The sequence below is a fragment of the Fonsecaea pedrosoi genome (assembly GCF_000835455.1).
Source record: "Fonsecaea pedrosoi CBS 271.37 unplaced genomic scaffold supercont1.3, whole genome shotgun sequence".
Classification (NCBI taxonomy): Eukaryota; Fungi; Ascomycota; class Eurotiomycetes; order Chaetothyriales; family Herpotrichiellaceae; genus Fonsecaea; species Fonsecaea pedrosoi.
The window spans coordinates 2,060,095-2,082,496 of NW_013550613.1; the positions used below are offsets into that span (position 1 = coordinate 2,060,095).

The following is a 22,402-nucleotide window of genomic DNA, read 5'->3' on the forward strand; positions in this document are numbered from 1 at the left end:
AGACAAACAGCGACAGGTATCTGATATGCACGCAGAAAGCAGAATATCTCTGAAGCTGTTCATCTGCAAAGAGTTCATCATTCATGATCCACTACACCTCTTCCCCTCTATATCTGTAAATCTGCCATGCCGTGTTCCAGACGAAAGGAAAGGGACTTGTCCGTCCGCCCGTCGACTCAAACCTGTATCATCGAGAGTCGTGAGAGGACAGGGTCCATATACCAAGGACGCCGACCGTCCTCATCAGGCTGAACATCAATACGTTCGCCAACTCCTAATCGACCTTGAAGCATTTCCAATCTTCCTGGCTGCTCCATATGCTTGAAGTCGGCGGTTCGTTCAGACAATGACATGCCCTTGATCGCCTCTTCCTAGTGTTGCCCGTGATCTTTCGAAGCTCTTCGTAACAAACGTCAAGTTGTCGGGACGATGGACTAGCGGATTAAACACCCTCATTTTGCCGCGCATCAAGCTTTTCAATTATGCTGAACCAGGCGTCGTAATCTTCAATTCCGTTTTCTCGGGCAGCTGCCTTGAGGATTTCCGCGACTTCAACATCGGTGAAGAAGACTCTAATCTCTCGAAGGTCGCTTTCGGACTGGATTTTTCGGGCTGCATTCTCAGCTGCTGCGTTTGGCGGAGGCTGTTCTCTCCAGTAAAAATCCTCCCATGTGTTAGGCTCATATTGAGCGTAACGATCATCTTCATCTCTATCCTTAGTCAAAGAGTCCTCGCCGTCGGAATGCAGCTCGACGCCCATGTAGCGCATTTGTGCCTGGTCCCCCACGAACATTTGTACTCTTTCTTGTCGAATCTGTCTCAATCTAGGCCGCCAAACCTTGGACATGAACTCGTCCACCTTCCAGTCTGACGTCGGCCATAGCCACTGTTCCGTGAACTCCACCATAAGTGTTTCAAGAAGAGATATCAGATGTCTTTCTTCGTCCTGAATCTCTTGAATCTCGTCATCAACAGGGATCGAAAACGGGCAGGGTTTTTGGGAGGGGTCATGACACCGACCGGCATACCGAAGACAGCCATTTCGGCAACAGGTGTGCGTCAGGCCGAGACTCTGAAAAGTGTACAGTCTCAGAACTTTCAGAAACAGTCGAGGAAAATCATACGGGAAATATAAGTCCAGCCACCGCAAGAACCAATAGCTTGAATGATGCCCATTGACTGGACTGGGATTGCTCAATAAATTCAGAACCGGAATACATCCTTGGCTAGAACAAGCACAGGAACAGCCGTCGGACACGTTGGAGGAGACAATAGTCGAAAGAAGCTCGAAACAGTCTGTCGCACAAGTAGAGTTTAAGTCCAACACATTCCACCGGAAGTCGAAGAGTGTCCGCCCGAGCATGAATGCTGCCGTATGGATTGCTCTGAGCGCAGTTGGCCTCTGATGCTCATCTGTCTCCTCGCAGTTGCTATTCGTGCATGTAGGAAATTGGCAAAGCAAACTGGCGCCGCGATCATAGAGCCATTGAGCATATTGGAGGGTCAGAGGTCCGCTGCACCACCTATATATCCCCATAAGAGGCGTATAGCCTCGGTAGTCACGCCCGTCAATATCCTCGAAATCATTGTTGAAAAATTTCTGTGCAAGTCCGGCACGGACGCGCAGGCTGTGATATATGGTTGTCTGTCGCTTGGGAGTGGACAGAGCTCCTGGAATCCTGATACCGGACTCTTCAAGTGCAGTGGACACCTCAACGGCTTGCTCATCCAAAACTTTGAGTGCGTCGGCGGCGAATGAGAGCTTGTATAGAGGCAAATGCGACACTGCTATTTGCTGAAGCTGCTTTCTTCGATAAACAAGTCCCTCGACGGCAACAACAAAGAGTTCTTGCGAACCCCCCTTGAAGCGATCACACAGCATGAAGTCCTCAAGAGCATCGTCATCAAGCCCAGATCCTGCCGCTATCAATATCATGGCTGCAATTTCTGAGAGCTGCATCGCTAGCTTCATTGGTCTAGCTCCATTGTTGTCCTCCACATTGATCAATGAAGAAGCTCCATATTTGAGGAGGATAACCAGACCTAGGGGCCAGTCGATACTGAGGTGCACAAGGGAGTGGCCCCAATCATTCAACTCTCCAATAATAGATGGTTTTTGCTGGAGCAGGCGAATGGCCTCTTCTGGGTTTCGTCGCAGAATCGCCTGGCCCAATGGTCCGTTTTCCAGCACTGAAAGCTTAGCAATTTATCATATTCTCAATAATCATGTCTTGAGCAGCATACCATGATACCACTGTGGACAGCCAACCAGCTTGTTGACCATTTTTATTTTGCCCTTGTCTGATAGAACTTCGAGAGCTCCCCTCTGGCTCAAATCCTCCGTGAGCGCCCCAAACTCTGCGCTCGTACGGCCGAACAGCGTGAATCCTCTGCATACATTCTCAGGCAAGGTTTGTAGGACACGGGGAAGAAATCCGCTGGCTTACTCAATAAAGTCTTCAAGGTTTGCTTTGGCACCCAAAGAGGCAAGCGAGTATAAGAGGCGGCAAAAAGATTGAAAGGTCGCGTCTGTTTCGGCGGCGCAAAAATGATCAGTACAAATGCGAATATTTTCAACCTCGAATCTAAATGCGAAATCTCTCGAAACAAGTGATCTCGTTGCTCCTAGGCGACAGAGAGGTATTGGAAAATACCAAAAAAAAGTCGTGGTTCGTACCTTGTCTCTGACCTGATACCCAAGCGGCTAGACTGATTGCATACTGCGCTGTAATTTAGCAAGGGGTTGATCGTGTTGGCCATGAATACACTCACCCCCAGGAGACTATTTCCAACTTGATCGACCTCTCTCGGGTGTGCTCTCCGTCGTGCGAAGAGGCCCATCAGTTCAACACGGGCATTATCCACAAGAACATTCGGCTCTACACTACGTGGAAGCATTCCACATACTTTCCGGATTAATTGTACAGCAGGAGAAGTCTCATAGGAAACAACTGGAATCCAGTCAATGTTTGCACTGATTCCTCCAGCCGAGCCAGTGGCCAAGGACACCATGCATCGAACACCACGAGAGATCAGCACCGAGCGAAAGGATATCCAGATGTCTATTTTTCTCCTCTTGGCGCCTGGAAGATAGTAAGGGCAATCCTCTTCATGCTCCTGGGTTTGGAAATAGTCGACGAACAGCACCTTGGACCTAGTGGGTCGACGAGTTTTGGTCCTGAGGCATAGACAGATGTAGGAATTGGACCATTTTGAGGTGTGTGTGGTTGAACAAGTCGGACGTCCAGGCAAGGCATGAAGAGAAGTTCCGGTGGGAGGAGTTAGTGTTGGTAGGTGCTGGGATTGAACCTGCCGTATTTCCAACCCCCGTCGCTGCCAGTTCTGGGGGTTTGCATTCGGACTCGGGCCATCAGTCCGCTGAATAAGTGTAGGCACGCCTGGTCCAAGAATTGATTTCACTGCTTGAAGGTCGTTTTGGATCGTCGACATTTCAGCCCGCAGAGACGAGAGGTCATGGCTAGCGCTCTGGATGCGAGCAGTCATGACGTCCGAAGCGGATAAAACGGCATCAATCTTTGTGTTTGTCACATCCTGGGTCTTGACTAGGATGGAGGATGCTTCCCTTTGTGGTCATCAGTGCCGGGAGTGAATGGGGTGTTTTTTATTTTGGACTTACAGCCCGACAATGCAGAGGACCGTGTTCAAGTTTTCCTGTAAACCATCAAGTATGCCCGATAGCTCTGTGATAGTGGCCTTTGTGAATGGAAAGGCTGCCTTGTGTGCGACATAGCGCAGCTTGTCTCTGTGCAACGAAGGTCCTTGCGTCCGCTTGAATCCAGAAAGCTTACTGCTCAAAACCACGATGCTGGCCTGGCACGCGGTGATATGCTGTTCGATGTGGGGGGCTGTGTCGGAAAACCGCACCGTCCATAGTGGGAGAGCATGTTGTAACAAGGTGAGACACCCTTGGAGGTTTTCGGCTCTTTGGGTGAGACTGTCGAGATATTGGTCTTGACCTTTGTAGGTGGAAAAGTAGGTAGCCAAGCCCTGGCAGACGACCAGGCCTAATGAGACGACGCCTATTACACTGCTTGTTGCTGAGAGAGGGTCAGACATTCTGTTTCAGTTTTGACAATCGGCAGAGGGATGCGATTCCAACAGAGGTCGAGCCTCGTCCACCAGGGGGAGATTACCTGGATAATATTAATAGGACTCTGAGGTGAAGTACGGCGAGAGGCCTGTCGAAAGTCTGCCTGGTGAGGCTGAATATCTCGTGTTGGGCGCTGTTCTTCTGGTGCAAGGCGACTTCGGAAGGTGGAGGCGACACATGGCGATCCTCTAGTGGCCAGACGCGGGGGATTCTGTACGAGGTAGATGGGGGCTAAATCCGACGATTCTTAGAGGTTGTGAGACAAGGGGAATGAAATCCGGGGGTGGATTGGGATGGAATCGGGTGTCAGGCACAACTTTGGCCACCCACGTCAGGATGATATCAGAAAAATACTCAACAGGTTGACGGGGGCGCCAATCACCAATGCCGATCCTATACCTACATCCGCTAGACATATATACCAGTACATGCCCTGCCCTTTATAGCCTGGGTGAGTCTTATGATCTATTCTATGTGCACACTGTGACTGTGATTTGGAACCAAAAATCATTCACGACCCAAAACCAATCCAAACCGAATACATTGGATTACACCCACTCCGTCCCATCAGTCGAGAATACTGGACTACTACACAGCACCAACGGGACACCCAAGAACCATGAACCCTCTCCGCCTCTCCGCCTCGAGTCTAACGAGGAGGAGTACCACCATACATACTAGACCTCACCCTAGAGGTACACCTCGTGCACAAACCATCACATATTCTCGGACTTGGCCTTGTGCCAGCATCCGCCATCAATCCTCATCCTCTTCCCCCACCTCCCCTTCCTCCACGTCCTCTGCTTCCTCCGCCTCTACAACGCAATGCCAGCAAGACATCCAATCGCAGCGCTCCGCGCAACAGGACCGGACCCGCATCGACCGCCAACCGAGCGAGTACAGCAAATCCGGGACGGACGACGCCGTGGCGTCGCAGCCCGTGTCCTTTTCGCCCGACAGCACCGCGACCGCGGACCCGGCGCGGTCCATCGCCCAGGCAGCGGCGGGGCAGCAGGTCCAGATCCAGAACTCGACTAGCGCCGCCACAAAAACAACTACCACGGGGACGTCGAACGAGGCGCCGACACCGCCGTCAAACGCGCCGTTCAACCCCCTCGAAGTCAGCCCGGCAAACGTGGAAATCAGCTCGACGACGTCCGAGACTGAAGGCGCCACCGCCGTGGTGCGCGACGCCCAGAAGAGCAGGACGTACGTGGGCACCACGACGCAAAAGTCAAAATCAAAGTCGACGACCTCCACGACCGCGGCCAAGCGGGTCTTTGCCGGCACCGACACCAGGAAGGACGCCATGCCTGGCGGGGCTGCGCAGGAGGGGGTCGAGGGTACCGCCACCAGCGCTGGCACTAGCCCGGCCAGAGTTGGCGGGAAAGGACCCATCATCAGGCCTGGGTCGAGGTAGTTTCTACCCCCTTAGACACAGGAAAGGTCTTGGTTGATACGGAGGACAAACAAAAGGTGGTGATGGACCCAGTCATCCCGATCGAAATGGATCAAATTGGGCGTCACGGAAATCGTGGGCGGAAACACTGTACATTTTTGTGGCCAAAAAAGAGGAAAGGGTTTCTACTCCTCTTCTTCTGGTAGGGGGAGGGACAAAAGGCAAAATTGCCCTGCATAACCGCTCGTAGCCTCTCAGACAAGGCTCGAGAGTGGGACGGAGATGTATCCATGTCCCTAGATTCATACAGCTCCCCACTGCGGTTGAGCACTGAAAATATTCTAGTCTCAGATGTGTTTTTCAAAAGTACATCAATACTTGGTCGCTACACTCATTTCAATCCTCCACTCAACAAGATACTCTGCCCAGTCAAATACCCCGTCCTGCACAGCATGGTTACCACATTCGCACACTCCTGGGGCGTGCCCAGCCTGCCCACCGGAATGTTCCTCACATCTCCAGGTGTGCCCTCGAGGAACTTCGCGTCAGGAATCATTCCTGTCTCACCTATCATGGCTGGGGCGACATCGTTCACCGTGATCCCGTCCTTGGCGAGCTTGATGGCTAGATTCTTCATCATCCCTGTCAGGCCGGCTTTTGAGGCGGCATAGTGGCAGCCGTTGATGCCACCCCCATAGCCAGCTATGCTCGACATCATGATGATGCGTCCCCATTTCTGCTGTGCCATGTGTGGAACGGCTAATTTGGCAAGAACAAAAGGTGCGCGCAGGTTTATCAGGATCGTATAGTCGAACTCTTCATACGTGATGTCCACTATTTGAGGCACACGCTTCCCATATCCTGCATTGGCGACCAGAATGTCAGGACCATGGCCATGTTGTGATTCAATCTCTTTATACAGTCTTTCCATGTCTTCTGTCGATGCCATATCCACTTGGTGTGAGGAGATCTTCAGTTCGGAGGAGGCTGAGTCGCCCTGGAGCTCGGTGATCAGGTTGTCGACATTGGCCTTGTTTTTCGAATATGTGAGAGCGAGGTGGCAGCCGTTCCGGTATAGGTCTCGTGCGCAGCCAGCACCAATCCTGTTCTTGTCAGTCAAGGTGGGTGCGAAGCCTCGGAAAATGTAAGCTGCGACGTACCCTCCTGATGCACCCGTAATCAGAGCGAGCCTGCCTTTGATTTCGTTGTCGACGGACATGCTGGGTGAAGCTCGACTTATTCCTGATGTCTGGGAATTGTTGGTGTGAGAGGTCAATTGAGACAGTCGTTGTCTTGTACTCATCCCTGGATACGAAGCTGGGCTCGTGAGCGCTCAATGATCCTCCACAGAAGGACGAAATGTTGCAGCCGCGGTGACTGCGCCGAATCAGTCGGGCAGATCGTGGTGGATGGTGCGGGGAAGTCCAAGAGCCACCCACGCGTCGGCGTCTGCCCCCAAACGCCGACATTAGCCTGAAGCGGATAGAACAGCGCAGTTGTGCATGGGGGCCAACTCCACGCCGGTGGGAGAAGAACTCAGAAGAACAAGTTGCCATTCCAGTCCACTGGCCAATTCATCGAGTTGTTGGTCTGCTGCCACTGCATCCCTTGAGTCTGCGACTGAGGCATGAAGTTCGACGTTGACTCGAACCCCATCATCGGAGCAAGCATGTTCATCCCATTGCCTGTTATCGGGTCGCCAGAGACGTAATCGCCGACTGCCTCGAGGTCCAGCCACGAGAAGTCATTAGCCGGACTGAACTGCATATACCCTTGAGCGTCGACATGAACACTGCCACTCGACGACAATGGACCCTCGGATGCTGCGGGAGATTGCATCGGAGGAGGCAATTGCGAGGGTGGCTTCTGCGGTTTGATCCAGAGCAGTTCCAATAACCTTGCGTAGCGGGATCCCGGATCCTGAGCGGATACAGATGCTCGCTTGAGGACTTCCATAGTCTGAAACACCAGTTGTCGAACTTGCCGTTCTTCCATGTCCGTCATCACCCCAAACGAGCGAGCCTTGTACAAGAAGACGGCGGAATAAATGCAGTACAGGTAATACCTCAGCGGCATGTATCGCAGGTACTTGCTCGGGTCCACTTGTGTGCTGAGAAGCGTCAGGTAGGCTTTCGCTGCTGCCACACTGGCCCAGATGAAACGTGCGTCAGGCATCGCACCAACATTACAGAACACACTTCGGAGATGGTCCCTCAGTGAATGGGCGTCACTCTTGGGTTTGCTGGCAATTGCTTGAGCAATTGCCGCTTGGAAGGCAAACGCGTTGGTGTACAAACACAGATATTCGTACGCCATCTGCAGCGTGACCTTGATATATGGGGAGCACTCCAGTTTACCCCATGTCGTGTTCCAGCGCGCAATAGCCGCCCGGAAATCGTCGACATACTTGACATAGTCTCCCATGAGCATCATCTGTCCGCTGGTGCGCATGCCCGAGTAGAGCACGTCGTGTACATTGGAGTAGAGCTGAGTGAGATCCAAGGTTGCTTGCATTATTTTCGCATAATCTTCGTCCCCAGGGTTCAGTGGTTGTAACGAGGGAAAGTCTTGGGAGGAAAGGCCAGTCATGGGCCCAGGTCCTCTGGACCAGAATGCCTTTCCAATCCTCACCGATATCAATCGGTCTGAGACGTAGCAATTGGCCCAAGCTAGACGTTTGCGACCGTCGATCCTCGCTTCCTCGGCGGTTTCTTGTCGAAATGAGGTTCGGTCGAGGCCGAGGAAATAGCCTGTTCGAAGAGCCATTCCAACATGCATCCAGGCTGACCGATCCTCCTCACCTCTGCCCACGGCCTCGATCCGATTTCGCAGGCCTTGCGGCTCCCACTCGGCGAGCAACAGCAGTGCCTCGACTGCCTCGACATCGCAATCATGGCCAGCCGCGATTCCCGATATCAGGTCATGCATGTAGCGAGAGCAGCAGGTATGAATCGTTGGTTGTTCGATAAGATCCTTGGACGAGATGGTGATAACGGCCGTCAACAGGTGTTTGTCATTGACCGCGAAGACATCCAGTTGAGCAGGATCAAAGTATTTGCGCGGGACCAAGGGAAGGTACGGGTGATAGTGCTCGGCAAATCGTCTTACTAGCATTTGTATTATCTCGGGCGTAAGGTAGCCTTCACGGACCAGTCGATACGTCGAGATTCCAGCGTGGATGCCATTGATGGACCCTCTGGCTTCTGGTCTCGATCCATTCTGCATATCTTGATTCGATAGCTCATCCTGATGGCTTATTCCTCCTTTCGCGTGTAACTGATCTGCCTCCCGGTTTGCCACATCTTTCAATAATTGCCATGCATCTGATGGATTTCTAGGTATAGTGTCTCCGATTGTGCTGTCTGTCGTCGATACCGAGTCGTCGTCGTCGACCGCGTTGTTGCCAGTGGCTATTCCTCCCACACCACTTCCCGAGCCTGCAGTCGCGGATCGATCGAGGAGAGGGGAGGGTCGCAGAAATGGAGGAGGTCGCAAATGGGATCTAGAGCTGGTGTCGGCATGGGGATCGGTCTCGAGAAGGGGCGTCAAGGTCGGCGGGTTAGATAGGCCAGAGAGACTGGTGGTGGAAAGTAACTTCTTCCTCACTCGGCTTCCGCCACGGTTTGAGGTCCCCAGGATGCACTCGCGATTTTCTTTCTTGCATCTTGCGCATGGGGGTTGGCCGCCTGAAGCTTCCCTACACGATCAATCAGGGTCAATGACTGGCGCGGACAGAAGTCGATACGAGTTTGATGGTCTATTTGGGAGGTTGCCGACAGGCGGCTATTGCAGCTTGTGAGAGGTTTCCAGATAGCCGGACCCAAACGAAGCGATGGAACACAGGCCGACCGCAAAGACGCAGACAGAGGTCCCACCTGTCCTTTTCTTATTGTTGGACCATGGAAATCGATGCGCAGACAATGTCGAAGCAGAAAAATAAACGGATCGCTTACAGTTCACATCTGGATTTGCGGGCGCGACAGAAGGTGCATGCTCTCGACACCCGCTTCATGGGGGCCCTAGGGCTTTGGTGGTCATCGGCCATCGCGGGTCAACGTGGAGTCAAAGGGTTTCGCGGACCGGCAGTTCAAATGCTCTCAGCCTCGGCGAACCAGGCGAGCAGTTCCTGGGGAACTATAGACCAGCAGCACCATTCTAGAAGAGTTGCTCGTCTCACTCGATGCGAGGTCAAGAGGAGAAGAAGGCCGCGTACGCGCACAGCTTTGGGGGGAGATCTGGATGGAATTCAAGTCGCCAGTTTGGTTGAGTGTGGAAGTTTCAAGCTCCGTGTGGGTTTGTGCCTGGCGAAGATCCGCCGAGTTCCCGCATGTGCTGGAGGGGGAGCAGCGCTTCAGCCATGGAAGCCATGGTACTGGCAGAGGGTTACTACTCGTAAATGCGGGTTGGGAGGCCAGATAGGCGGCATGGCAGGGAGGAAGGGAGGTTGAGGGAGCACCTGTGCTAGTAATTGGGCCGAACTTAACTGAACCGCTGCCCCGTCGAGGCAAGTGCCTAGACACTGGGGACGCCTAGCAGTAGCTAGCGGGCTGGGGTGCCTAATGACGTACCTGTACAAGTACCTGTGTAGTACTTTAAGTGTTGCCTAGAGATACTTGGTATCACTTGAGTGCCTAGCCCCGGATTCGGCACGGCTATTAGGTATTACCTCTCCTGCTGCACAACATAGACCCTTGTGTACCTCGTACCTCAACTCACCAAGTCAGGTACAAGCACAACCCGTGCTTCTATTTAAAGCCACTACATAAAGCCCCCCAATCGACATACACCGCATATCCGACAGACGGACACACACCCTCCCAATACAATCAATTTAATTTTCTACCACGTTCCCCTCATCCGTCAAGCGGTAGCGGTGCCGTTGCTACCGGTCGGCGCAGGCGATTCAATCGTATGCGTCGTGTTTGGTACCAGTTCGAGGGTACTCGTGCTGCTGCTGGATGAGCTGGAGCTCGACGAAGTGCTCGTTGTCGGACACACTCCTCCCGGTTCACCCCCCGTTGCTGTTGCAGATACCGATATCGATACCGATACATTAGTCAAGGGAGCGGCAGAAACATCAGGAGCAGGAGGCTCAGCGCCGACACCTTGGGCCGGGAGCAACCACGTCACCACCGTCGCATTTGGCACTGTCCCCTGCCACACGTCCGTCTCTCCGTTGTTGAACCCGAGCACTACATCCTGGTCACTGCCGATGTTGTTCATCATAACCACCGCCCAGCTCGAGTCGGGGTTGCGCACCGCCATGGTGTAGAACTGGTTGTCCTGTCTGGCGTCGCCTTCGTTCCCGTCGCCCAGGATGCGATAGTTGACGCTGCCTCGACGGACGAAGCGCGAAAACTGGCCCACCATGTAGTAATCGTTTGTGAGGGTATATTGCGTCGAGGAATTCACAATCACACTCCCCTGGCAACCGGCACATCCACCATACGGTGAATGCGGACCGTAGTCCTGGTCTGTCGCCATAACCCACATCGCCGCGGCCGAGGCGCCGTGCGTCACTGGCGGAATGAAATTCGCGGCCACTTCAAAGTTCCAGCTACCACTCTGTGGCAGATAGTTGGAACACTCTGTCATGAATTGCAGGGTGTTGGGGAAGGCATAGTGGAAATCCGACATCACGCTGTAGTTTGCAACGGGGCCCGCATAGCAATGCCAGGCTGCGGCATCGGTAAGAGAGCCCTCGCCGCCTGTACCTTGGATGACGCGTGCAGGATAGACGGGCTGATCGGTATTGTGGTCCTGATACCAAGCAACGTGAGACTAGAGTCGGCCCTAGGATCGAAGCAAAAAATTGAAGCTTTACAAGGTCAAAGAAATAAGAAGAGAGACTTACATATGCCATGATGATAACACCTCGATCATGCATCGCCTGACCAAGACCCTGGGCAATCAAGCTTGCTGCATCGACCGGGTCGAGAAGCATGCAAGGATACCCGCCTTGATAGTTGAGCGGTTCGTTCATCGGCGTGATGCCATTGACTTGAACACCCATGTCGTGAAACGCACCGACGTACTTTGAGAAATATTCCACCATTTGCGGGATGTACACCGGATTGAAGCTGTTGTTGAGAATGTTGTAGCTTCCGCCGCCGTCCACGTTGAGATTTGGCGCAATGAATAGATCATTGTATTTTGTCCATCCGGGGTATGACCACGGCGACCCGAAGAGGAAGACATCGCCCTTGACTGTGCCCATTTGCGCGATCATCTTGGCCTGTCCGGTGCCGTGCGGTCCAAGGCTGAAATTCGACAGATCGAGGTCAGGTTCTCCTTCGTTGAAGCTGGGCCCGTTGTCGTCGTAGGTATATTGCTCTCCTGACAGGTCCGAGGAGCCAATGGTATGCCGCATAAAGCCCATGTTGTTGCCACTTTGCCCGAAAAGATCCTCCAGGACACGAGACAGGGTGGCGTTGTCCAGGGTGTTGAACACGCTCACCGCGCTGTCAGTCCAGGCGTGTCCGAATCCGACCATTTCCTGTTGTGCACCGTTGGCAGAGTCAATGATGATGTGGCGCCTTGGGGGACATGATGATGAGCTGCTCGGCGATGCTGACAAGCGGACCGGTGCTGGGCCACTTGCCAGTTGACGAGTCGTATTGGAAACTGTAGAAATGAGAGCGTCGGTAATGAACGATTGAGGACTCAATACAGGATGAGCCCCGTCGCCGATACCTCCCCGTGGCCCGCATTCCTGAGAGCTAGCAATGCACGAAACACCGAGGTTTTGGACAGATTGAGCAGCAAGAAGAGTGCACTGAAGCAATATCAAAACCCAGAACCGATCCATTTTGAGGTCTTCTACACCTCCTGGTCAAGTGTGGCCATGGGTCAAAAGCCTGGGGTACTCCGCCTTTTGAGTCCGCACGGTCATCAGCACCGCGATGCAGGATGATGCCGATCTTCTCCAGCTTCATGACGTTGCAATGTACCTGGAGGCTACAGTTCCATTTGAATCGTACGGCTAAAAGGCCACTTCCCGGAGCGGATCCTGAGATTCAATGGCCGTCTATGGAGACCAGATCCAGGACTGGACATTAGCAAGTTCAATAGTCAGAGGAAATGGAAACGGATGTGAGGTCTCCATCTGAAACAGCTTGAGGGGCCATATTTTCACCACAATATCTGCCTCGATGAGTGTGTTATCATCGTCCCCAAAAACAAAGGGAGGCACGGCAGCTTAGCTGTCTAGTTGAAACAAGAACCGCATGATACCACGCGTCTAAATACATCGTGCGTGCTCATGGAAAGGGTTGATAGATGTACCAAATGCCACTCACTTCGAGAAATTGAGAATTGGAGATTCAATGCTCAGAGGTGGATCTAAGCTGCATATTCTCCAGACTCCGTATAAGCCGCGCCCCGAGACTCCGCGGACTCCTCCAGGTTCAGAGCGTGTTGTAACCCCGCAATTGCTTCTTTGTAACCGATGCAGAGGCCGAAGAAGGTGACTATAGAATATGGATGACGTTGAGCGGGTGCGGCCATGTCCAGGGAACCCTGGTAATCGAAGCTGGCAAAAACACCTGACATTGGTTGTGAAGACATAGTTTGGTACAATTAGAGTCTTGATTGCTTTTTCTTGGGCCTTGTGACTGACGTCGATTCCTACAGGACCTATCATGTTGTCAATGAGAAGGGCGCAACTTGCTAGGCAGGGAGGCTGACCTGCCATTAGACTTAGTCATCGACGAGGCTACGTGGTCAGGGGCTGCCTTGTCGCTTGACGGCCGCCACTCACAGAGATGTCACCATCCACAACGACTTTGCTGATACTAAGATTTAAAGGGTTTTTAGTCACGTCTTGTACCGGAAATATCGCCGACTTACCTTATTTCCCGTTGCTATCCCCAGTCGCTGATTTACAACTGAACTGTCAAGGTACTCCCATACTACCCAGCACCCCAACTAACTGTTGCCGCCTTGTTCAACCTTATCGAGAGGTCTTCAAGCCGAATCACCGAGTGTTATTCTCACCAGACACTTTCTGATCCACCTTTTCCATCAGTCTCAGTACTTTGTCCTCGCTCTTGCGGAAAGTTTGGCGATTTGGAGCCTTCACCTTGACGTGCTAATGGGACGATGCTCGGTTCAGATTCGACGCACTCGCCTTTTGCGGCGCCTAATCCTTACTCGCCGCAAAGTTTTGTGATCGCCGGCGCTTGTGTAAGGTGTTTCTGTTCCTCGCCTTGACTGAGATCATGCGTGGTGGGAGGGCTGGACGGTGCAACCGGGCGGTGGTCGCTCGAGCTTCATTGTTACCGGTGATTCCTGTAGACGAGGGCTTCGCAGATGATCTTTGAGCGGACGATGTTCTGGCTACGGTCGATGCATTCGGATGCCCCGATCTTCTGGAGACACGATTTTCTCTCCTACGTACTATTCCTGCTTCGCTGACGACCTCCTTGGTTTGAGGTTTTCTTCTTTCTGTGGACGAATCAGCTTCCGCAGTGGTAGGTTCAGACGAATTGCTCGATGCTGCAACAGTGTCATTTATCTTCAGAGCAACTGGGAAACTGTCGAGCTCAGCCACGTGACCGCTGACTTTGTGCTGGCTGGTAGTGTGTGCATGGGGCGGCGAAGAGCCCGATGCCTTACCTTTCTCATTCGAGAACCGTCCTCGGCTGACTTTGCTCACCAGACCTCGGAAGACGGAGGAAGCTTTCTTCTTGACAGATTCGTTTGAATCTGTAGATTTCCAGCGTCCTGAGTGCCCTTCAGCGTTATTAGCATCGGAAACGGCTCTCTCACCTGGAGAAAACTCCTGTTGACCTACCTTTTCCACGTTGAGCTTGCCACTCGACTTCTGGTCCTCTGAGATCACACTGGTCTTGGGTTGGTCAAGAGGAATGGCCTCGTAACGGGTCGGGAAAGTCTGGCGGAGCATTACCAGTGCAGTGGTCACCTTAGCTCGATCAAATGCGCCAGGATGGGTGCGCTTGATCGATCGGCCTCGCTGGTGCACGCCTTCATTGGTCCGCTGGTCGAGGAGTCCCATGCAAAAGTCCTTTTCATAGATCAAGGCCTGCCGTATCCCTTTGCGGCTTCGCTCTTTCATCTTCTCCTTCAAGATATCCTTCGGCTGTAATTCTCCGCTACTCGACTGAAGGTTAGTCTGGAATCCTCTGCTTGCGGGCAACTTGCCTTTGTTGCCAAGTCTTCTTTGCGCGCGGAAGCTCTCTCCCAAGGCGAGGATTCCTGGAATAGATGCTCTGATATACGATAAATCTTGATCATGTTTTATATGACCAGACGGAGCGACGCGGGACAAGAGAGCTTCGAATCTCAACCGCTCATGGTCTCTTGCATGATGTAACACGGATGTTGCGCGAGAGCGAAGGGTGTCCAGAAGTAGAGTTCGTTCGATTATCAGAGATTTGGTTGGGTCTTGGAATTTTGGGAACGGCTCCTCGTCCTCGTGCAAAGAAACTCGGGCAGGAGTGTACCACCCATCAGGGGCTGGCCACATGACAAAGTCCGTGTTGATGCATTGCGAAGGAGATTGTGTAGAGCCATTAGAAAGCGAGGACATCCGAAGCGGAATCACAGCACCTGGTTGTGTGCCCGAGTTTCGCACCAACATCTTGATGAAGAGGATAGCCTTGTCAGATATATGACAGACTCCTGTGTTGCACAAACTGGATTCTATGTTCGAACGCTGTTACGTAGTACTGCAACGACGGGAAACCATAATAGATATAAGGCGGTTAAGACTGGAAAAAGGAAAGTGACATTTAGAAATAATTCTGGATAGGGATGTTAGTTGGATTGTACCAAAATCAACTATGATGTGAATGTGACACAAAAGGACAATGCGGCAGGTAAATAGGAACAATGATGGATAAAGGGACAATGACTTGGGAAAAAGAAGTTGGCGAACTGTCAGTAGACAAGAAGCCACTGCCTTTGCCCGTCTGTTGCGACACAAGGCCGCAGACGCATTGTCCCAACAAAGGACACAAGGAATCGGATCATAGCACGCACGTTCTTTTCCGCCTTGTATTGCACTAACCAGTCACGTTTCTTCCCAATCAGGATCTGCTTCTCGTTGTCGGGCGTAAGATCTGCGTACGTGTTCTCTTTGAATGTCTAATTCCGCTTCTTGGCCTTCCTTCTCCTTTCTGACTTTAAGTCTGATCCGTGCTTGCGATCCACGGCCATTGAAGTCCAATGTCCATTCTAGCGGTAACTTGCCCTTTGGTGCGCCGTCGCGGGTGCCTTCCGCCTCAGGACTCACCCAGCTGTAGCCAGGCTTTAAGATGATATTGGCGTAAATTGTAAAATAGCCCCATCCAAGACGCCTGATCTCGTATGGAGGCCATTCAAGAACGACGATTGGATTTCTGAAAGTAGGATGCTGATGTCACATGTTGGTGAATCCCGGTTGCAAGGCAGAATGGGACTTACTAGAAACACTTGGACCTCTTCAATCAAGTCAATTCTCGAGGGTCGAATAAAGAACTTCCAATGGTGCTTATTATTCGACCCCTGTTCGGCTCTGATTTCTGTATGTTCGTTTCCGATATGAACGGTTAGCGTCTCAATGGTTGAGGCAGAACCATCTTCCTCGGCTGTTTGGGACTCGGCCTCACGTGCCTGGTAGGAGACGGGATATAATCGCTGGAGGGCTCTTTCTCTGGTAGGGTCTAGGGTTGAAATGGTAAATGTCCGACACATGGGGCAACGGGTTTCGATCTCGTGAGGCAGCATGACTGCCACCTCATCGTCGAGTCCAACCGCGGTTAACTGGGACGTGACTGACACATCTGCCCACAAGGCCATACACGACTGGCAAAGTGTATGGTTGCATCTGGTTCGGATTGGTTTGTAAATGAGACAATGGCAGATGGGACAGAGATCATCGGGGTCGACTGTCTCCTCCTTTGCTGAAGAGGTGTTATCGGATTCCGTGTCAATGGGAGTCGGGGAGGAAGAGGGCCCTTCGGCAGAAAACTTCCGTTTCATTATGTGCACCGTACCACAGATTGCAGGATGGCAAGTCCGATAACAAGATGAGCGAGGCTTCGTCTGAAGAATTTATGGTTGTCGAGATTAGGCAGACATTGGTGTTGCCTCCTCCTGGGTGTATCATCTGTGAAAATCCAAATGCACTTCGTCATCGAAAAGCCCGCCGTAGTGGACGCGTTAAGTGAATAACACGTGGATCATCATCACGTGGCTATGTAATCTAGTTGGCGTCATGTCGGCATCAACGGGTGATGGTGGTGGAGTGACAACGAAGTGCCCATCCGCCATCTTGGCTCCGGCAGCGGAAGGCGGCGGGATTCTGTCATTGGGCGCTGGAGACACGAACAAAGCCCCCTGGATCCCGCCAACCAAGAGATTGACAGGAGGCAAAAAGGCGCAAACTGCAAACATTGATAAATTTCCCTACAAAGTACTTGTAATTCCAAGGAGTCCGCTTCATGTCAGCATCTCTCCCCTTGGTGCCTGTGACTCCCAGGTCTCTCTTCTAATCCTGCGTGCACTCCACGCATTCGTCGTCCCTCGTTCCTCCTAGCCAGCAACCTCTCCTCACTCCTCTTCTCTCCGTCCTTCGACATGCCGGGCAAGACGCTCCCTACAATAACCCGCGCCGAGGTGGAACAGCATAATAGTCGGAAGTCGTGCTACGTGACGATCGGTGAACGTGTCTTCGATGTGACGGACTTTATCGACGATCACCCTGGTGGCGGCGAGTTGATACTTGAATTTGGGGGGAAAGATGTCAAGAAGATTTTGGAAGATGAAGATTCACATTTCCACACTGAGACCGCTTATGAGATCCTGGAGGAGAGCCTGATTGGTTTCGTACCCACCGATGCCGTTCTTAAGACCGCAGTCGACTCGTCACGTCCAGATCAAGTGGTCCCGCTACCTGCCACAGTGGAAGGGAACGAACAACTGAAAGCAAACGGTGTGCAGGCCGAGAACCTCCCCTCCCGACCGCTCTACGCGTCAACGGGCATGTCGTCTGAAGACGATCTCTCCAAAGAGACGGATCTGGACCAAGATTGGAAAACACACAAATTCCTGGATTTGAATCGGCCACTTTTCCCGCAGATGATCTTTGGCAAGTTCTCAAAGGAATTCTACCTCGAACAAGTCCATCGACCGCGACACTACCGGGGTGGTGACTCTGCGCCATTGTTTGGGAACTTCCTTGAACCGCTCAGCAAGACTGCGTGGTACGTGGTGCCGATTCTATGGCTGCCTCCTGTCATCTACGGGTCTGTCCTCGGAATCAGCAACCTTGAAAGTCCAGCCGTGGGTGTTGCATATTGGTGCCTGGGTCTGTTTTTGTGGACGCTGGTGGAATACCTCCTGCACCGCTTTCTGTTCCACATTGACGACTATCTCCCTGATCACTCCGTCTTCCTCACCCTGCATTTCCTCCTTCACGGGATCCATCATTACCTGCCCATGGACAAATATCGGCTTGTCATGCCGCCGACACTGTTCCTCATTCTGGCAACACCATTCTACAAACTCGCTCATTTTGTCTTTTGGTACAATTGGTACGTCGCCATCACAGTCTTCAGCGGTGGCATCTTTGGCTACGTCTGCTACGACTGCACGCATTACTGGCTGCATCACCATCAACTACCCGCCTACGTGAGGGATTTGAAGAAGTATCATCTGGCACATCACTACCAGAACTTCGAGCTTGGGTAAGTTTGCGCAACAGCGATCGAGTCTTGTTCTCTATCGATATAAAATGTACATATGGGCTAACATGGTTCTCAGGTTCGGTGTGACATCCAAATTCTGGGACTACGTCTGGGGCACGGAGCTCAAATACACGAAACCGATCAAGTCATCCTAGGCTTTTGCCAGACACCACCCTTATGGAAGGAAGCCTCTGGCATCCTTAATTTGTATAACAAAATCTTCGGCACGATAGAATGTCAACAATATCCACGATTATCACATGGTGGCGTCTACAAAGTACTTGGTACTCGGTGCGGGCGAGTGGCGTGTTACTTGCTCTCCTGATCGAATTGTCATTAGACCTACTGAGTACTCGGTTACCTCCTCGGCGTTTCGGGTCAGGTCAGGTCAGGTCAGGCCAGGCACCAGGCACAAGGGACAGGGAGCTAGGGCAAAGGGGCTGGGAAGAACGGGCAGACCTCTCACCTCTCCATTCAATCACTACATTCTCATACCTGGAACACTGTATTATCTGGAGCTTGGTTGGTTACTTAAGAAATGTACAGCACCAATACCTAATTAATACTAATGAATACACGTACACTTACACGAACGACTATTCTTCTTTCCGTTCCTTGGACATTCCTTTCTCCCTTTCCCTCTCATCGTCTGTACTCAATGCAGATCCCTCTTAGATAATAGTTGCGGGCGTAGAGACTCTCCACCAACACAATAGGCACGATAAGGCTTTCCCATCCTGCAATGGGCAATGTGCCCCTTTCCATTCCTCGGGCCTACACCGCAGAAAACACTTTGAAAAAAAGCAGACACTTGTCAATCTAGATGAATGGTGAAAGTGGCATGTGAATTTTGTGTGATGTGTCTCATATGTACGGACATGACATGCAAGAATCGAAAAAATATGGCCTCCAACCTGGTCCGGGTTCCTAAGCCAAACCATACAGCGGCAGGTCGACGCATCCATTCCCAACTAGTTCAGCCGTGTGGAAGCCGTGCAAAATGCAGTAAATCATGAAGAATGTGGCTGAGATCACCATAACCCTCATTTCCAAGCTCCAGGCCTGGTCGATTTCGACCTTCTCCTCCAAATAGCAGGAGATGTCAAGCGTTTGTCTGGACTGGGTACCGTAGATAACCCTTTTCCCCTTGCGCTGATTCGTTACAAAGCCAAGCAAGAGAAGCCCGGCTCTTCCTTTGCTGTCCATAATGATGCGATCCGGCTATGTACAGTAATTGTTTTCATATCGAGGTCCAGCTTCCCCATGGTCATCGCTCAGGTCATGAGGAAGAAACACCCTGGGTTGCTTCTGCCTGCTGCGTGGTCCAGCCTAGCCAAATAAAGGGGTTTCGTGCCCTGAGTCGGAACACGGAGTGATCTGTTGAAACTGTTGGTGCTGGTGTAGGCGTTGGTGAAGTATCTGTATTTGGAAGAACAGCAAACGTTAGTGCCTGGTCTCCTGGCGCATTCGCTGGTGGCAGTGATGTAGGTAGAGAGGCAGAGGGAGAGATCGTGACTGTGACTGTAGCTGTGGAGGTTGAAGAGAACGGGATGGATGATGAAGGGGATTGGGCAGAATAGTTGTCTGTGTCTGTAGGGCTTGAGGAGGGAAGAGGAGGGAAGGGCTGGGGAGTGTAGCTCGACAGCGGCACGGCAACAGTGGAGATATCAGCATCAGCATCAGTGTTGACAGCACCAGAGGCAGAGGCAGATCCTAAGTATGTCGTCAGGGTCGATGTACCGTCAAGGGTAACTGCCCTTTGAGTGGTTGCGGCCTCTGTCAATACTGGTGACGGATCCAAAGACACAGGAACCACTGCAGCGGCAGCCGAAGTCGAAGGCACATATGTTGTCACACTTAGGGTGCTTGAAATTGTGATTGTGCTTTCCGCCGTCAAGCCATGTCTGCCACCGAATCTGGTGCCGCTGTTGCTGTATGTCCCCAAGTCTGTCGGATGCGGACGAGGCCACCGAGTTCTCGTCGCCCGAGCGCCGCTGAGCCAAGGTGGTGGGCCACTCAGTTGGGTGAACCTCGGATTTGCCGAGCCAGTTGGGCACCAGAAGCAATTGGACGGGTACGAAGGAGTGTGGATGGGAAGGGAGTCAGAGGTCGTCACAGAGGCAAGATCGCCGTCCATGAGCCCCAGGGCAGTTGGATAGTGAGACTCACCTGCATCTCGCTTCGTGTACTGCGTTAGATATACAGTCTCGTAAACGGTCTCGTAAACAGATTCATATTCGGTAAAAGTCGCCACGACGACGTTGCCGGCAGCATTTGGAGCGGCTGTCACTTGAGGTTCTGGGGAGGCAGTAGAGTCAGCGGCCAGGCCGTTCAGCCATTTGGAAAGTACCGAGAAGATCCACGGGGATGGTAACGTACCATCGTTGTTGTTGCCGCCACGCCCACCACGACCACTTCCATCTCCGCCATCTGAACCGCCAGTTTGTTGCGCCAGGGCGTTATCAGTAGTGGTAGTGAATACACCGATCGGAATGACACTAAAGGTTTGGGTCTCGACACCTGGTCCAGCTGTTGAACCCACATGGACGCTTAGGAAACCAGGAACTCCAGTCTCGGATGCTGTAGCAGCGAAGACACTAGCTTCGCTTGCACCACCAGAGACAGGCCCTGTAGCTGAGGCGGAGAAGGCAATTGTAGAACCTGTGTAAGAAGTGGACGTTAGCATGCGGGTGGTAGTTGTCGGCGATACATGTGAAAGAAAGGTGGTGGCAAGGCCGGTGAAAGGGATGGTCTGACCTGTGACGGCAGTAGGATTGGCAAGATCGGTCATCTGAGCAGACACGGCAGCATTGTCAAGAGGTTGACCAGGAGCATAGTTAACCTGGGCCCTGGAGACCGCGTTGACGTCGGTATTGTCAACGATATCAATGTCCATGCAGGTAGTGTAGATTTCTTGCTTGCCGTTGGGATAGCCTGGAGCGCCTGGCAACGTCGGCCAGTCCCAGACCCAATATAGGGTAAAAGGTTGACCCGTGGGTACATCATCTGGAATCTGAATGTCTTGTTGGCACCAGAGATCCTGGCCCATCAGATCATCGAAAGGATGACCGTACTGCTGTTGACGTTGTTGGGAGATCTGACCGCCGTTCACTTGATAGCATTGCCCATCGTCGAAGTTGCGAGTGGACAAGAGACGGCCGCGACCATCACCACCGGAGCCGTCAGGCGTCCAAACACGGTGGATCGCAAGGAAAGAGTCGTCGGGGTTGGGTTCAGAGGTTCCGTAGACATAAACTGTGCCTCGATTGGGTGGCTTGCCGGGTTGGTTGTCTGGCAAAGTGACATGGCCGTTTTCTTGGAAGCGCAGTGCAACACCTGCCCCAGCAGGAGCCTGCAGTCTCGGAGAACCATCGGTTTGGGTTTGGGATGTTTGGGTGGATTTACACATGAGGTCAGAAGACTGGATCTGGTTGATTGGACGTCCATCGGGTGGAATGAGATTGACCATCGCCGGATCATTGAACTGGGGAGTTCCACGCAAGACATTTCCGCGCGGAAATCCTGGCTGTCCGACCAAAGTACCATTTGGAGCAATAACCATCAACTGTTCGATCCATGTATGCGCTGAGATGAGAGGTAGTGTAGCAAGCAACCCGAAGAGGGCGCTGCTGAAGGTTGACTTGATGGGCATGATGAAGTTCGCAGAGTCGCTGAAGGTAAAGGGTGAATACTTCTGGTGACGAGCAAGAAGAGTCGTCGAAGGTATGGGAGTTTTCCGCAAAGAGGTTGATTCGCGAAAAAGGTCTGAGTTCTTTGAAGAGGCCGTGTAGTACTCGCAGAGTATCTTTTGTCTGAAAGGATTGGTGGTTCGAACTGTCGAAGCTCAAAAGAACGGTAGAAAAGCAAATGGACCGGCACGGCCGTGACAAAGGAGCGACAAGAACAAACAACAAAGGGAGTGAGGATGAAAGGAGTGACAATGGATCACATTGATCTCTGGGACAAAGCGAAACTACAATGCCTGCGCAAGCATTGTTTGTGTTTGTTGAGAGAACAATGGTAAAGAACGGTAGGTCGATAAGCGAACGACTTCACTTGGGGTCAACGGCTGACCAGCAGGTTGGGCAGAAGGCAGGCGACCATAGACAAGAAACGAGAGCTTGCGAACCAGCAGATGAGCGAGTGGAGCATGGATATGGGAATATTTCGATCGGCATCTAAGCGCAAGGGGTCGGATGGAAC

The 22,402-nt window shown here is 52.3% G+C and overlaps 10 protein-coding genes across 10 annotated transcripts; 2 read left to right on the top strand and 8 right to left on the bottom strand.

Moving 5' to 3' along the window:
• Window positions 1-442: 442 nt before the first annotated feature.
• On the bottom strand, window positions 443-2,284 carry Z517_04644 (uncharacterized protein; the record flags this gene model as incomplete). The annotated part of the gene is made up of 2 exons (XM_013429972.1): window positions 443-2,190; window positions 2,245-2,284. The coding sequence occupies 2 exons, from the start codon at window positions 2,282-2,284 to the stop codon at window positions 443-445; spliced, it is 1,788 nt and encodes a 595-aa protein (XP_013285426.1).
• A 1,349-nt stretch (window positions 2,285-3,633) lies between these two features.
• Z517_04645 (uncharacterized protein) lies at window positions 3,634-4,077 on the bottom strand (the record flags this gene model as incomplete). The annotated part of the gene is made up of 1 exon (XM_013429973.1): window positions 3,634-4,077. One exon carries the CDS (start codon window positions 4,075-4,077, stop codon window positions 3,634-3,636), a length of 444 nt encoding a protein of 147 aa, XP_013285427.1.
• A 653-nt stretch (window positions 4,078-4,730) lies between these two features.
• Z517_04646 (uncharacterized protein) lies at window positions 4,731-5,531 on the top strand (the record flags this gene model as incomplete). The annotated part of the gene is made up of 1 exon (XM_013429974.1): window positions 4,731-5,531. One exon carries the CDS (start codon window positions 4,731-4,733, stop codon window positions 5,529-5,531), a length of 801 nt encoding a protein of 266 aa, XP_013285428.1.
• A 370-nt stretch (window positions 5,532-5,901) lies between these two features.
• On the bottom strand, window positions 5,902-6,729 carry Z517_04647 (uncharacterized protein; the record flags this gene model as incomplete). Its single annotated transcript, XM_013429975.1, has 2 exons — window positions 5,902-6,613; window positions 6,671-6,729. The coding sequence occupies 2 exons, from the start codon at window positions 6,727-6,729 to the stop codon at window positions 5,902-5,904; spliced, it is 771 nt and encodes a 256-aa protein (XP_013285429.1).
• Window positions 6,730-7,046: 317 nt separating this feature from the next.
• Window positions 7,047-9,555, bottom strand: Z517_04648 (uncharacterized protein; the record flags this gene model as incomplete). The annotated part of the gene is made up of 2 exons (XM_013429976.1): window positions 7,047-9,207; window positions 9,464-9,555. The coding sequence occupies 2 exons, from the start codon at window positions 9,553-9,555 to the stop codon at window positions 7,047-7,049; spliced, it is 2,253 nt and encodes a 750-aa protein (XP_013285430.1).
• Window positions 9,556-10,370: 815 nt separating this feature from the next.
• Z517_04649 (uncharacterized protein) lies at window positions 10,371-12,318 on the bottom strand (the record flags this gene model as incomplete). Its single annotated transcript, XM_013429977.1, has 2 exons — window positions 10,371-11,270; window positions 11,365-12,318. The coding sequence occupies 2 exons, from the start codon at window positions 12,316-12,318 to the stop codon at window positions 10,371-10,373; spliced, it is 1,854 nt and encodes a 617-aa protein (XP_013285431.1).
• A 1,332-nt stretch (window positions 12,319-13,650) lies between these two features.
• Window positions 13,651-15,111, bottom strand: Z517_04650 (uncharacterized protein; the record flags this gene model as incomplete). Its single annotated transcript, XM_013429978.1, has 1 exon — window positions 13,651-15,111. One exon carries the CDS (start codon window positions 15,109-15,111, stop codon window positions 13,651-13,653), a length of 1,461 nt encoding a protein of 486 aa, XP_013285432.1.
• A 432-nt stretch (window positions 15,112-15,543) lies between these two features.
• Window positions 15,544-16,493, bottom strand: Z517_04651 (uncharacterized protein; the record flags this gene model as incomplete). The annotated part of the gene is made up of 2 exons (XM_013429979.1): window positions 15,544-15,885; window positions 15,936-16,493. 2 exons carry the CDS (start codon window positions 16,491-16,493, stop codon window positions 15,544-15,546), a joined length of 900 nt encoding a protein of 299 aa, XP_013285433.1.
• Window positions 16,494-17,090: 597 nt separating this feature from the next.
• Window positions 17,091-18,354, top strand: Z517_04652 (uncharacterized protein; the record flags this gene model as incomplete). The annotated part of the gene is made up of 2 exons (XM_013429980.1): window positions 17,091-18,199; window positions 18,276-18,354. 2 exons carry the CDS (start codon window positions 17,091-17,093, stop codon window positions 18,352-18,354), a joined length of 1,188 nt encoding a protein of 395 aa, XP_013285434.1.
• A 1,124-nt stretch (window positions 18,355-19,478) lies between these two features.
• Window positions 19,479-21,851, bottom strand: Z517_04653 (uncharacterized protein; the record flags this gene model as incomplete). The annotated part of the gene is made up of 3 exons (XM_013429981.1): window positions 19,479-20,497; window positions 20,579-20,860; window positions 20,957-21,851. The coding sequence occupies 3 exons, from the start codon at window positions 21,849-21,851 to the stop codon at window positions 19,479-19,481; spliced, it is 2,196 nt and encodes a 731-aa protein (XP_013285435.1).
• Window positions 21,852-22,402: the final 551 nt, after the last annotated feature.